Source organism: Cydia fagiglandana, chromosome 18 (genome assembly GCF_963556715.1).
Source record: "Cydia fagiglandana chromosome 18, ilCydFagi1.1, whole genome shotgun sequence".
NCBI classification, from domain to species: domain Eukaryota; kingdom Metazoa; phylum Arthropoda; class Insecta; order Lepidoptera; family Tortricidae; genus Cydia; species Cydia fagiglandana.
The window spans coordinates 10262707-10278209 of NC_085949.1; the positions used below are offsets into that span (position 1 = coordinate 10262707).

Here is a 15503-nt window from a genome sequence, read left to right on the forward strand (position 1 = left end):
ATATAGTTATTGGTTTTGCTTACGTTTGTACGGATTTGTTTTATTATCTGTGGCAAAATTAAATGCCAAAAATTGCCAATCTCGACTCGACTGTGTCATAACAATCTTTGTGAAATATTTGTGAAATATTTAATGAAAAAGTAGTTTTATTGATTCATATATACGGTCGTGCGTCATTTATCAACAATCCTATATCTTGCTAATCGCCGTAATCAAAATGATGCCCGGAAGGATTGGTAACTTGCCCTTAGCGGCTGAGAATCCTCTAGGATTGTCTTGGCACGATTCAACTTGGATACCATCGCTGAACCCATCAAATATAATGGATTATTTTTCGGAGAGGTCTAACCCATTTTTCGATCGCACATGTAACAACGAAGTTGTTAAGATGCAACGGCTCAGCATGGACCAATTGCAGTAAGTATTATTCAGATATATCTATATAGCCACTGACTATATTTTGTGCTTCATACAAATTTACCTTGCAGGTCTATGACTGGGTTGGAGTACATGCTTCTACATGTTCAGGATCCAATCTTATATGTTATCCGTAAACAACATAGACACAGTCCAAATCATGTCATACCCCTTGCTGATTACTATATAATTGCTGGCATTGTTTATCAGGCTCCTGACCTCGCCAGTGTACTTAATTCTAGACTGGTAAGATATCAAATACATAAAATATTCTGTTTGTTTATTTTTTGTGCCTCTATTTAATGTAAATATTATTATTTTTATGATAATCTGCTAGTTTGTATTTAGAGGATCTCTGATAACATTGGTAATTCCGAAGTGACTACAAGAGAGAGTGAAGAAACCACAATACAGGCTTTGCCTTAGTTAATTTGAACTATTATATATTTCATATAATTCTATTTTTGTACAGTTATCTGCTGTCCATCACCTGCAATGTTCTTTTGAAGAAACAATGTCTTACTCAAGATATCATCCCAGTAAAGGTTACTGGTGGGATTTTAAGGCAAATAAACCAGGTTTGTGGTAACAAATACTATTTCACAATAAAGGGTAATTTGGTCTTAGGGTTGAAGAGTAAATTTTTATCACATATTATTTTCCAAGATATTATGTGGGTATGTATAAGTTATTGTACATTTGTTTTAGGTCTAAGCCCCTTCAATGCCGGTTCGTCAGCACCCAAAGAAACACCAACAACTCCCAAAGAAGAGCCATCAACAGTGTTCCAACGGCAGCGAGTGGATATGCTATTAGCAGAGTTAGTGCGGCAATTTCCACTACCTGTAGCTCAAGTAGCTCATAATCAGGTAATATTCTCATATTCTTTGTAAATTTTAGGCTGTTAAAAAAACATTAATATTAATAATTCAACTAAATATATGCACAATTAAATCTAAGTTCTTTAGAACTTAATGGATTATTCCCAGTGGTAATAGATGGCCATATTCAGACTAGAGCAATCTAAAAACTAGGTATATCATTTTTATTTTTTCTAAATTTATTTTCAGACTAATGGAGTAAAAACTGAAAATACAAATGACAAAGACAAGCCATCAGAAACAAACAATGTCAATAACATCACTATAAAGCAGGAGCCTGTGGACCCTAGTGGGTCTGACATGACCAATGGGGCCATCCAGGGACATGTGGACATCAAACAGGAAATCAAGCAAGAAAACATGAAACCTCCTCCAGAGAAGAAGCCCAGAGTGTGATCATGCTCTTGGAGCACTGAACTAGTTAATGAACTAAATCAGAAATATGTTCAAGTGCTATATATTTGAAAGACCACCAATATTATAACTGATAATAAAATTAATTTAAGATTGTAAATGAAATTAGCATTTTGATTTATGTTACTTTACTTGATTGTTTATTACTTAAATAGAGATCATTCTTTTCTTTTTGTGCATTGTATAAATTGACAATGTTCTCCTGAGCTCCTGACCCAGTTATACACATTTGACAATTTATCCGTCTTGGATCTTGCAAATTCATCACAGCCATCACAGGTGGTTCATTTTGGTATTGTGCTCTGAAATTAAAGTATCAAGTTACTTAAACTATTTCAACTTTACATACTTAAATGAAGTATTATTTGATTACTAACAGGGTTTCATTGAATCCTAACTCTATGCCAAAGCTGAAACCTTGTTCATAGCCAATGTTAAAACTGGTTTGAAATGCAGCATTCTGTCCATCAGCTGCACCATCCATGTATCCATGCTGAAAGTATGAAAAATGTATATGTTATTTGTATAAAATAATATGGCAAATCTGATATACACGTTTAGTAATCCTATCAAAACAAATACAGACTTTGTTAATTGGTTCTAGAGCTCTGGCTCTTGTTTTTGCTGATATATTCGCGCTCTCGTCAGTCATTATCTTCGAACTTCGAGTATTTTTGTATTGTATGAATAAAAGGACAAAATCATTAATTTATTTTGTATTCACAAATAATTACAAACAAAGAGAATATAACCACTACGTTTCACAAAATATAATTGCTACGTGACATGAGTGTAATGTATTTTTTTAAAGGTTCTTTGGAACAAGAAGTTTTTGTATTAGTCTTGAACAGCTTCATGTTAGAACAGGTTAATTTTTAATAGAAAAATACGACTGGCCTTTTTGGGGGGAGTAGCCATAATTTCGTAATCGGATGTATTTGGAGCTTTTTCGTTAACATTATGTTTAAGTCCTTTAGTTATCGGTATCGCGCATTTGGCGCATTACTATATATTCCGAAATATCCGTATTGCATCTCCTTCTATAATATGATAAACAAATGTAAACAGAAACAGGCACAACTGTTATGCGGGAATTATATATATATTTTTTTTTTTTTTTTCTGGCTTACTCCCTGCAATTTTGCACAGGGTGAATTTGCCAATGTCGGTGTTGACTTTCACACGTGAGGAGAATGTTCGGTATAATAATTTTGCATTTTTGGGAGGATGTAGTTGGGGAAACCTAAAAACAAATAATTGTTATGAACATCACAGACAAACACATGACGAATACAACGATTAGCAAAAAAGCGGGAAGCGGATGACAGAACGTTAGTAGTGCCAACATGAAGGAAGTGGAAGAGAAGAAAACGATATATATATGTAGATGGAAATAGAGAGTATAGAATAAAACGAGTATAGATTGACATGAATTATACGCATTAAATTAGAAAAGATAAGACAATATTTAGAGTTTTATGTTATTTGTTTGTAAATATTTAATTAGAATAGAAGTTAGCTTAGTATCCATGTGGCAAAGAAGCGAGCTAAAGCATATAGGTCGCGGAACATTATCGGGTAATACATCGTACAGCGAGTAGCTACATTTTGTACAAGCAAAGAAGATGTGGTCCAAGTTGCCCTCATCCAACCCACATTCACACAATGAGTTCGCACGGACACCAATCATAGCCAGAAATAACGGGGTACATACTTTGCCTAAGCGTAAACGGCAAATGGTGGATATTACCCACTTCGGAGAAGTACGGAATCGATAGAACCACGGTTTTCGAGTAATTCGAGGTTGTACACAGCCATAATGTTTACCAGTTTCCAATCTAGACATATCCCATTGCCTCTGCCATGTATTAAACATATCAGATAGCGCACAACTCAACAGGTCAGTACTGTAAATTTCCTGTTTTAGTGAACCAATCTCAATCGCCCGTTTTGCCCATATATCAGCCATCTCATTGCCTCTAATACCACAGTGGCTTGGAACCCATCCCAGAACAATATGCAGGCCCCTCGATTCACACCTACGTAGCACAGCTTTAATTTGAAGAATCAATGGAAATTTGGCTTTAAATTTTAATTGATTGCCTACTATTGCCTGCAGGCAACTCCTACTGTCAGAGAAGATAATTGTTTTTTTAATGTTATGTGTGTCTGCATATTTGACAGCCTCCAGAATTGCAACTGCCTCACCTGTGAAAATGGACGCTTGAGGAGGACATTTAAATGGAAGGACGATATTGTACCGTGGAATCCACACCGCTGCTCCCACACATCTTGCAGGATCCACCTTAGAAGCGTCAGTAAAAACCGGTAAGTAATCTTGCCATTTATCTAAAAATTTATTAAATTTGTTGTTTGCTCCTGGATCATCTTTGAAAATTCCTATGTCTAATATGACCTTTGGTGAGTGTGTTAGGGTCTCAAACGCCACTTCAAATAATGGGTTAGCACCTGATTGATATAAACTGGGGCGGATATTAATTAATTTTGAAAAAGAAATTACTATTCTGGGAAAGGCTTTATATGTCCAATATCTGCTTTCAGTGACCTCCAGTGCCAGCGCCTGCAAGCGCGGGAGCAGCAAGTGGTTGCTGTAAGAGCTGGCTTTAATCAAGAACCTGTCGGCGAGGTATTGTCTGCGTAGAGCCAACGGCGGTTCAACACCTTCCACCTGCATGCCATTTTTGGGAGAGGGAAGCATAGCACCTAGTATGATCCTTAAACATTTCGCCTGTATAAGATCTAATTTATCTAGACCATCCTTATTGCAGGGTTCCATTAAAAATGACCCATAGTCTATATGGCTACGTATGATGGCATTGTATAGTAGCTTCTGGCAATAAGGATGGGAGCCCCACCAGACACCTGACAATGCTCGAAGAATATTAATATTTTTCTCACATTTACCCAGTACATATTTGTGGTGCGAGGTGCCAGACATTTTATGATCTAGAATAACACCTAGAAATTTTACTGACTCTGTATTTGGAATCATCACACCACCATAACGGACATCTGCGTCAGGCATGGTCCTTCTGCGACTGAAAGTCACTACACAGCTTTTTGTTGGCGATAGGGTCAAACCATGTTCATCAAGCCAATCCTTGAGGTAACCCAAAGCTGTATTCAGACTAGCAGTGGCTTTGTCCATTGATTTTGCTGAGGTGTATAAGACTAGGTCATCAGCATACTGCAAGATATTACAGAAGGATAGGACAGATTGCTCCAAGTCGTAGGTGTAGATACTGTAAAGCAGGGGGCTGAGCACCGATCCTTGCGGGAGACCACGCCACAAAGTTCGAGGTGGGTAATAGGAATTACCATTCCTAATTTTAATTGACCTACCCATGAACAATTTGGTGACAATATGTACAATCTTCGCGGGAATGCTCAGATGTAGCATTTTTGCCCTGAGCACCGGAAGAAGGACATTGTCGTAGGCCGCAGAGATATCTAGAAAACATCCCAGCAGATATTCGTTTTTTGAAAGGGTTAGTCGGATATCAGTTGCTAAGATATTTAAGCTGTCCATTGTACTACGACCCTTTCGGAAGCCAAACTGCGTGTCAGCTAGAATACCCTTGTTTTCCACAAACCATTCCAATCTATTTTTAACCAGATGCTCTAATATCTTTCCCATTGTCGCGGAAAGAGCAATCGGGCGATATGAGCTAGCTTCGTCTGGGTTTTTAGACGGTTTTAGGATTGGGATAATAACTTGGGTCTTCCAGTCAACTGGGATCTCTCCCGTGTCAAAGGCATGGTTTAGAATACCGAGCAGATACTCCTGTGAAGATGAATTGAGCTTAGACAGGAAACAGTATGGTATGCCATCCTCTCCAGGTGTAGTATTTCTCAATCCACTAAGCACTAGACTGAGTTCTGAATATGAGAAAGGCATGTCCAGTGAGCTCAAGGTGCCTGACAGCGGGGGAAGTAACAAGCAGGATGCTTCAGGGACAGTTGACGGGGCAAGTCTATCCGCAAAGTCGGCCAGCCAAGAAGCATCTGTGGTGGGCATAGACTCTGGATGAAATGAACCCCTGAACCTCTTTATGTTCCGCCATACAAGTGATGGAGGGGTTCTAGGAGATAAGCTCTCACAGAATCCCTTCCATCCCCTCTTTTTAGCCTTTGCTAGGAAGCGCTTTGTACGTGCCGAAATTTTTTTAAAAGAAATGTAATCATCTAAATTTCCGGAATTGTTAAAAGTTTTTTCAGCGGCATCTCTTTCCTTAACGGCTGCCGTACAGTCTGCGTTCCACCACGGGGGTGAAGGGATTTTAAGTCTAGCAGGTTTCTTTTTTGGTATAAATTTATCGGCGGACTCTATTAACACATTTTTAAATTTTAAATATTTTTCATCTTGACCCATTTCGCTCGTGTCCCACTCTTTCATACTTTCCTCTACAAATAATGCGTAATTGGGCCAGTCTGCTGATTGAATTTTGTGTTTTAAAAGAGGTTCAGGGGACGGAATTGGAAGAATAGAAGAAGGCTTCGTGATAATAATTGGGAAATGGTCACTGCCGAACGACTGGCGTAATACCCTCCAGGATAATAAAGAAGACAAACTAGGAGAACACACAGATAGATCGAGGACTGACTGGGGGTTCTGTCCTGGGTATACCCGATGCGTGGGAGTACCGTCATTAATAACTCCCACATTGATTTCATCGAATAAATCCAACAGGGCTGATGAAAATGCATCCGAATGGTATGACCCCCATGACATATTGTGACAATTGAAGTCCCCTAAAATCATAAGAGGAGGTGGAACCGATTTGAGAATAGATTTTAATTCATATATATCAACTACTTCAGGATGGGGAATGTATATAGAGATGAAATTAATGCCCATAACCTTGGCAGCTACGGCATTAATCCCATCCGAATGAGGGGGAATAGAGATTTGGGCGAAAGGGTAACCGCGTTTGATGAACAACGCACATCCGGCGCGTCCATCATTGCGGTCTTCCCGGAGACATGAGAAGCCCGGCACTCTGAAAAAGGAGCCGGGGCGTAACCATGTCTCCGAAATGGCCGCAACAGTCACAGCATGATTGTTGATGAGCTGAATAAGGTCAGGTTTCTTTGGTATAATGCTTCGACTATTCCACTGAAGAAATGTGACCGGGGGGGCCATTATGGAATGTAAGTCTTTCCGCGAGTGTGATCATTAAGGGTGCAACGTCGTCTGGTAGGCAATCGCTCCACTTAGCGATTATGTTTGTCAAGAATTTTAGACAGAGCTCCATTAGGTCTTCATTAGGAGTGATTCTATTGTGGGCAGAAGAATCTTTCAGAGCTTGGCCATTGGGCAGTTGAGGTGGGGGAGTTCGGACAATATTGTTGTGAGCTACTCTATCATAACCGGGGGAGAGGGAGACCCTCGTCCGGGGCGCTCGATATACGGTCTTACGATATGAAGTGGTGGGCGGAGGGGTTGGCATGAAAGTATCAGGGTGGCATGGGGACTGGGAAGATCGTGAAGAGTCTGTAACCGGCTCAAACATGACTCTTGCTACATCTGAATATGGCCTGCGAACCGCTGAGAACTGTGCTGCTGCTTCTGCGTATGAGATATTCTGTTCAGACATGGCAAGTTTAATGGCCTTTTGTCGACCATATTCATTGCATACTTTTTCTGTAGCAAAGTGTCTGCCGGAACAAAATATACATGTCACATGTTCTGGAGCTACATTGCATCCATCACCGGGGTGTTTTTGTGCACACTTATAGCATCTGGCATCAGACCGGCACTGTGTTTGAATATGTCCGAACCTAAGGCACTTCCTACATTGAATAATTGGCAGTTGATACACTTCTACAACTAGTGAGGTGTAGTATGCGAAGATTTTTGATGGTAAAGATTGCCCTTCAAAAGTAACCACCACTGACTGGGTTGGTACCCAGCATGAGGAGCCATCATCTTTTGTCACCCTTCGTTGCAGTCGTCGAGCCTTAAGGATTTTTCCTTTACCTTCTTTGAGGTTTGTGCCGTTGACTAACTCCTCCATCGACCAATCCGAAGGAACTCCTCGCACAACTCCCACACGCGACACATGGTATGAAGGAATATCAGCTATAAACTTATGTTTGTCTAGTAGTGGGTGTTTTAGGAAACTATTTGCGTCAGCTGCTGTGGAGAAAGTTACTGCTACTCTGTTGCGACCTACTGATTTAATACCACCTTCTTTCGGGATATTATGAACATTTGCTTGAGTAAGCAAAAGGCCTACATTGATGGGTTTTAGAGAGGCATTGGAAGATGGTGCAGACTCTCTAGAGACATGAACTATAAATGGTCCATCATCTTCGGCATTATACTCTCGGTGTTTGCTTTCTAGACTGGGGTGTTTGTATAAATGTGGGTTGAACTCATCTGAATTATTTTTGTTTAAATCAACTGTATTAATTTGACTTGTCTCGGCTGGATCATTTTTGTTTAACTCAACCACAATACTGTTGTTCGACTCCACTGTATTAATTGTATTACCCGATTGATTGGCGGCCTCTGATGGGTCGATTACAATTTTTTTAGGAGAAGGCTCCAGCTTGGTCGGATGGTCGGTGACAAATCCAAGTTACGTTTACGTGAGACTGTCTCCCAGTTCATGTCATTATCAGCCTCGTCTGGAGGCTTCTCCTTCTCGTTACCCTCCATCTAAACGCCTATAGGATTAACCTACAGTATTATATTTAAATATACCACCATCTGATTAGTAAACAAGGAAAGTTGTTTTATTTAAGGAAATATAACCTAAAAACGAACCACTCACTCAACGCCATATTATATTCTTTGCTCAACGCGCTACTCCTCAATCCCGGGAATTATATTTGTTAGACTGGTATTACTAATTTGACAGCTGTCAGATCCGTGTTATGTTTTGACTTTGCTCGCAATTTATTTATGAAATCGTTATTATTCCTCTTAGTAAATTACGAATTATATTCGTGTATTGGTCCACATTCATTTGCCTTTAGAAATTTCAGTATGAAACCTATGAAAGTGGAATTATACAACGCTATTGTAGCAGACTTTAATAGGCTCCCATCGTATGGGCGTAAAGCTGAGAATGAATTAAAGAAAAAGTACCAAAAGTTAGTATCCTTTATAAGAATGTTCGAGCTATTAGCTTCTAGCCAATAAGTCTGTTTATTATGAGCCAAGCTCTCGTTATATATTTTATATTCTAACTGCTGGTCTCTGAGAAGAAAGTTTGTTTGCTATGTCATAAACATGAATATGGATTTGAGATTAACGTGATGATGGTGATCTTTTCAGTTTACCACCAGCTACACTGGGCAGCATTATATCACTGTTGGTGCAGAGATCAATGAAACAGAGCTATAGGAAGTCTCCATTAATATCCAGTAGATATTATGAACTGTATGAAGGACTAATGAGAGACAAGTCTGCAGAAGATGGTGTTCTTTTACAGTAAGTATTTTAGTTTAGTGTGTTTGTTATAAAATATTTGTTACATAAAATTAGAATGGAGAAAAGAAATAACTTAAGAAAACATTTTAAATGGTATTTTATTGTTCTGCCGAACTCTACTCTTTCAAAGACTAGTCATTTGTTTATTCAGTTTATTCATTGGCAACCAAAGACTTGTCAGCTTTCTTGCGCTTGCCAAAGGGGCCAAATTTTAGTTTTATTTATCTAGTATTACTTTTTAGTTTTAATTTAGTTTGATTATATTGATGAGTAAGTTTTTTTAATGTTCCATGTATTGTAGGCTATGTTTTTATTTTTATTATGCCTTAAATATTATGTTTATTTTCAAACAATATTAAATTTATTTTAAATAGTAACGTCTGGAAATAATGCTAATTTCAAATTTATTCTAAAACAATGCCTTAATGTTTGGTTGTTGTACTTTTTTTATTTTTAGGCTTTCGGACAACCAAGGAATAAGCCCAGCCCTGTTTGCAAGATCTCTCTTGCAGAATGTTTACTCGGACTCGTCCATGGTCAAGAAGTGCTTCAAAGATACCACATTGATTGAAGACAAGGAACTTGCCTATCAAGTCTTTCTGGTAAATTAATTGCCTTAGTTATCCATGTCATTGCAAATTTTACTTTACTATTTAATATAATAATTTAAATTTTAAAATTTGATTTACTTTTTATTACTATTAAAATTAATATATTTAAAACTAACAAACAGTAATATATTGTAAACTAAAAATCTAAATCTAAAGATGGCCCCTGAGGCATATTACCGAAGAATAGATGCTGGCAGTATTCCTCTAGTAGTAATGTATTGTATTTACAGGCCACCATGAATGATAACCAGTATGGCCCATATGCAGACATCATAAAACAGTAAGTTATGTTTCATAAAAATCATAAAATTACCTTTAGTAAGCTTTTTGAAAAACTTGGAATTTTAATGATAAGTAAAACATTCTAGTGTAGATAACATTTCTACAAAATTCCTTAATGTTTAAATTCACTTTTTTATATTTTCAGGTCAATTGGATTAGAATATGAGTTACGACTAGAAAAAGAGTTAAGATTGATGAATATAACATTCTCTGATGAAAATGTATTGAGGTCTCGGGGTTATGATAAGACCCCTGATTTCAAACTTGATGTACCCATAGCAGTAGATGGCTTTATTGTTCATTGGGTAGAAAGTAAAGCATTATTTGGTGATGAAGAAAACCATTCTGGGTATTTAAAGGATCAATTAATGGCTTATTGGAACAGATTTGGTCCAGGATTAGTAATCTATTGGTTTGGGTATCTAGAAACACTGGACTCCACCCCAGAAGTAAATAAGATGTTTATTTTAAGAACTAATTTTCCAAAAAAAGAAAGTATTACTCAGTACAAGATGGACTTTGATGTGTAGTAATTTTACGAAATTGTATATTTAGCTTGTAATAAAATAATTTTTTAATGAGAAAATAAACTATACCATAATGACTAGCTTGTTATTAATATTATTAACTTAAATAAGTTTAGAGCGATATCATTGCGGATCAGTACAGAAGTACCCCAATATGTGCAATAAAAAATGTGACATGCGCCGCGTGCTATAACAACATCGCAACTTAATGTTTTTAATAGTACCTCGAATAGCACTTGATATCACTGACACATGACAGCTCAAACGTCAAAGTTGCAGCTGATCGTCGGCGTCGACACGGTGTAGCGTGTTTTTAAAAATTAAGATTCAAAATGAGTACTAATAAATCAGAGGAAGCAATTAAGGAAAAGATTTTGAATGTGGCTAAGAAAAATCCTAAAGGTGTGTCAGATAAAGATATCAAAGCCGCTGTGCCGGAGCTATCCTCGGGGGAACTAGTGGCAGCGATCAACTCGCTGTTGCAGCAAGGATGTTTTGATTTATTCAATCAAGGAGGGTCTCTAATTTATAGGTACATACTCTAGCATTCGTATTCCCAGGCAATTTAGAAAACAAGAGCCATGTTAAAATCAACATGCCTTAATTTTACTTTGACTATTACTCTTTGTTACAGGTTAAAAACTCAAACTAGTAAAACAGCTGTTAAAGGTGCAGACAATGAGGAGAAAGTGGTTTACAATTTGATAGAGGAAGCTGGCAATAAGGGTATATGGATTCGTGACATCAGAGTTCGTTCTAACCTCGCCAATACACAGCTCACTAAAGTTCTCAAAAGTCTTGAGAGCAAAAAAGTGATTAAGGCAGTGAAATGCGTAAACGTAAGTTCATAAATTTGAGTTTAAGTGGACCTGGCTATAAACTACCCAGTCAATGGTCCTATTCTTGTTTTGTTGGCTGAAGCCCAAGTCAAAATAGGAGCCACCCACACATGGGGATGCCGTAATTACTACTTTTGGAATTATCATAAATGACATGATTTATTATCTGTGTTAGAAATTTTGTTTTTCAACTTTTAGGCTTCAAAAAAGAAAGTGTACATGTTGTATAACTTAGAACCAGATAGGTCTATATCTGGAGGAGCATGGTATCAGGATCAAGATTTTGAGTCGGAGTTTGTGGACATACTGAATCGTCAGTGCCTTAGATTTTTGCAGCAAAGAGCTGACAAAATAAAGAATAATGTCCGAGGACCCATTGTAGGCAGAACTCAGTCTTACGCTACTGGTGCAGAAGTACACAAATACATAACTGACCTAGGAATAAGTAATGTAAGTATTTGAGAACTTTTTCAGCAAATGCTCAAGATAAATATAATTTGATTCAACTTGTAAAAAAATATTGGTATAATTAAAAACAGCACTACTATTTTCTATAAAGAATAGATCATAAAAATGAATTTTGAAAATTTTGCATCCATACAATATGGTAACATTTATCAATATAAAAATATTTTATGATGATATTGATGCTTTACACATGTACACTTCTTTAGAAAAACACTTCTCATTTCAGGTCACCCTAGATGTTGAAGATGTCATCACAATTTTGAACACACTAGTATATGATGGCAAGGCAGAGAGCAGTGTGTATCCTGACGGCAGCAAGGTGTTTCGCGCCATTGAGTCCCTATTGCCACCCCCAGGGCTAGTGCAAGTGCCCTGTGGAGTATGCCCTCTCATACACAAGTGCTATTCCAAAGGACTCATCACCCCACAGGACTGTACTTATATGAATGAATGGCTAGAATAATAAATATAAAAATATGTGTTTGTGTTATTTATTGTATCTTTACAGTATGCAAAATTCTTGGTCACACATAGCTGCAAAATTCTCATAAACTTGTAATTAATGTTCTACAATGTACATAAAACTACAATATCTTATTATTGGTTACTGGTCTAACAGTAAACAATTAACAAGTACACTAACTTAGTTGTTACTTGTTAGTCTATTAAGGGCCTAACCTAATGGCCCTCTTTTCACGCCTGTTTACAGAATATTAAATCATATATGTACATTTATATTGTTGCATAATAGTTTAGTTGTCCTACTTGTCCTTGCGTGTCTAATGATTAATTATACCAAAGGGGCTATACCGAGAAAACCGAAATTCGCAAATTGCGGGGATCTTTCTCTTTTACTCCAATAAAGGCGTAATTAGAGTGACAGAGAAAAATGCCCGCAATTTGCGAACTTCGATTTTCGCGGTTATAGCGCAGCACCTCAAAAAAGAAAGACAATATTATTGGATACAATTTATTTACATTGTTACCTAATAAATAAATATTTATACATTAGTGATCAGAGTTTACAAGTCATACTTCGTAGACTCATATACCTAGTGTAGTAACAAACATTGAAACACCTACTCAGTAAGTATTAAGCATGCACTAATCTTATTATTTCGCCAATTAATTGTCTGCCTAGCAGCATTATTTTAATTTATAGCTAGAATGTGCATAAATGTATAGGTACCAGCTTTTCGAACACAAGTACTATTGCTATAAAACATTTCAAACAAAAATGTTTAAATCGTCAAGTACTTACCTGATAACCACACATTGGGGTTTTGGGTGCGGGAATATTTACTAGCCAAAAGCTTACTACCTATTTTTAATTCAGAGTTTGGTTATTATTTTACAATAAACAAATTGATTTTATATATTTATAAATTATTATACCCCCACCCAAAACCCTAATGTATGCGCATAACTCCCAGTAACTTTATGTGTCAACACTTCTAAAGTCAATAGTTTCGCACAAATGCAAACTGGTTGGCAGTGAAGATTAAAAGCAAACATTGTCATTAATAAATTTTAAGCTTTACCAACTTGAAAGAAAAGTGCAGCCAAATAAATACTACGAATATACTAAAAAAGGACACATGGACAAAAGATGTCACAGAATGGTACCCATGAGGAAAGATGACTTTCCTAAAACTGGAGAAGACTCTCACAAAACCGCGAGGAGTGGCGCCGCCTGGAGGAGGCCTATGTCAACGACAGCCTGACAAAGCAAAATAAACAAAAGAAAAGAGTAAAAACATAAATAGGTAGATACTTGTATAATTGTAAAAGAAAATGTAAAAATGTACCTATACGTCAGGAATAAATACTAAAAAAACTATACAATACAATGTGTTATTTAATAACCATAACAAACTAACTTTCCCTAAATTTTACAAATTTGCATACACATTAAAACAAGCTCTTAAAGTTATTTTCTATGTTGTAGAGTGCCTCTGAAAGTACAGCACTATCACGTTTCTGAGACTGTAATTTTTTTTCTTGTTGTTTATTGTCCTCTTCCCTTCGGCTATGAGGAAATATTGAACTAAAAACGTCCATTTGGATATAATTCAATGATTGCAATATAAGTCCTTTGTCAGGGTATGGTGTGGAAATAAGTTGGGCCTCAGGTCTCATCATTTTAGAGCCATCTTGTGGCCTTTGCTGTGCTGGAGGTTGGGTAGTGGGGGGTTGTTGGCCTTTTGGTGATGATTGACCAGCTGGGGGTTGTGGAGGGGAACTCTTAGTCAATTCTTCAAGTTCCTTCAGTGATTTGGTTATGTCCCTGACGTCTGGAGGAGGTGCTTCTATCTTTTTACCACCTTGAATAGAACAAATTATTTTAGTTCTTAACACACAACTCAGTAATAATAGAAGCAATGGTAGCTACATTTTAGTTGAAAATATAATGGAATTTTCTTTTATCCCTTCAAGTGGTAAATTTGACTAATACATAATAAAATAAAAACGTATGCCACTATAGGGTTATTATTATTAATGAAGCAACAATACTGACAAGCCCAGATGAGTTTATAATAGTTAAGTGATACTCACTGACTGAATGAATGAGACGCTCCATTTCCCTGATCTGTGTTTCTTGTTGCTGGACTGCGAAGTACAAGTCTGTAATAGTATTGGTTATATGTTTCAGCTCATCTATACGAGCTTGTTCTTTAGCTGCCTCTTTTTTGCTTTGCCTGTAAACAATACAATAAACTTAAGACAAACTTGTTACTGCAAGTGTATAGATTAACAGATAAGATAATTTATTCCATAACAAATTTACAATCATGTCCGAAATATAAAGTGATATTTAACTTACAAGCTACTAAAATGAATTACAATCTAAAAAGAACAATTACAGTCAGTTGTAATTATGTTACATTAGTTAGTTAGAAGTTTTAATATTATATGGACATATTGAAAAATAAATTAGAGTTTACGAATAAATTTGTTAACATGGTAATAACATTTTCTAATTAAATAGTCCCTTAGGCGACATTTAAACAGAAAATTACCTGCTATATTCCACAGTAATCAGGGCAGCACCAATAATAAAGATGACTGATTCGCCCAGCAGATTGGCACCCAGCTCAATGGCCATTTCCTGGCTCAGCACAGGTATGTTTACAGGTTTACCCAAATTTAGGACCCACATCTTAGCTTTCACCTCGCACCAATTGTAGACTGAACAAATCAATAATCAACATTAAGATACAATATTCTAATACAATCATAAAATGGTCGCTAAACATATACTTACATTGGGCAGGAGGCATACAAACATAGGTCCTGAAAAAGGGACTATTTTTGGCTCGTTCTTTGCATGCATTGGCGATGGGTTTACTGATCTGCTTGATTAGTAACACCGACAATTTGGCAATGGGAAACGCTCCAATAACCATTGTTGCTTATAATTCTAGTGATTATAATAACACAGCAAATATTTTTATAGAAATTCTAGCCCTACTAGGGAAAACCTGACAAACGATTACATGTATCAATTTAATTTTGCAAGTTTTCTTCTATTCGTATAACACCACATTCATACATAATCTGACATCATTCTGACATTAACAAAAATCTGTCAGTGTCAGTGC

At 36.9% G+C, this 15503-nt stretch overlaps 5 protein-coding genes across 5 annotated transcripts; 3 read left to right on the plus strand and 2 right to left on the minus strand.

Annotated features, from left to right (window-relative positions):
- The first annotated feature begins 85 nt into the window (after window positions 1-85).
- On the plus strand, window positions 86-1885 carry LOC134673683 (mediator of RNA polymerase II transcription subunit 6). The gene is made up of 5 exons (XM_063531696.1): window positions 86-417; window positions 489-663; window positions 890-995; window positions 1126-1286; window positions 1488-1885. Exons 1-5 carry the CDS (start codon window positions 218-220, stop codon window positions 1692-1694), a joined length of 849 nt encoding a protein of 282 aa, XP_063387766.1. The 5' UTR covers window positions 86-217; the 3' UTR covers window positions 1695-1885.
- Window positions 1824-2508, minus strand: LOC134673684 (uncharacterized). Its single transcript, XM_063531698.1, has 3 exons — window positions 2299-2508; window positions 2090-2205; window positions 1824-2014 (listed from the first exon to the last, which is right to left on the minus strand). The coding sequence occupies exons 1-3, from the start codon at window positions 2362-2364 to the stop codon at window positions 1831-1833; spliced, it is 366 nt and encodes a 121-aa protein (XP_063387768.1). The 5' UTR covers window positions 2365-2508; the 3' UTR covers window positions 1824-1830.
- Window positions 2509-8599: 6091 nt separating this feature from the next.
- LOC134673546 (CDAN1-interacting nuclease 1) lies at window positions 8600-10647 on the plus strand. The gene is made up of 5 exons (XM_063531544.1): window positions 8600-8834; window positions 9019-9174; window positions 9632-9776; window positions 10016-10065; window positions 10213-10647. The coding sequence occupies exons 1-5, from the start codon at window positions 8644-8646 to the stop codon at window positions 10595-10597; spliced, it is 927 nt and encodes a 308-aa protein (XP_063387614.1). The 5' UTR covers window positions 8600-8643; the 3' UTR covers window positions 10598-10647.
- Window positions 10648-10880: 233 nt separating this feature from the next.
- LOC134673356 (DNA-directed RNA polymerase III subunit RPC6) lies at window positions 10881-12379 on the plus strand. Its single transcript, XM_063531327.1, has 4 exons — window positions 10881-11126; window positions 11229-11433; window positions 11632-11883; window positions 12128-12379. Exons 1-4 carry the CDS (start codon window positions 10927-10929, stop codon window positions 12362-12364), a joined length of 894 nt encoding a protein of 297 aa, XP_063387397.1. The 5' UTR covers window positions 10881-10926; the 3' UTR covers window positions 12365-12379.
- Window positions 12380-12857: 478 nt separating this feature from the next.
- LOC134673357 (putative OPA3-like protein CG13603) lies at window positions 12858-15452 on the minus strand. Its single transcript, XM_063531328.1, has 4 exons — window positions 15167-15452; window positions 14922-15090; window positions 14458-14600; window positions 12858-14225 (listed from the first exon to the last, which is right to left on the minus strand). Exons 1-4 carry the CDS (start codon window positions 15306-15308, stop codon window positions 13813-13815), a joined length of 867 nt encoding a protein of 288 aa, XP_063387398.1. The 5' UTR covers window positions 15309-15452; the 3' UTR covers window positions 12858-13812.
- Window positions 15453-15503: the final 51 nt, after the last annotated feature.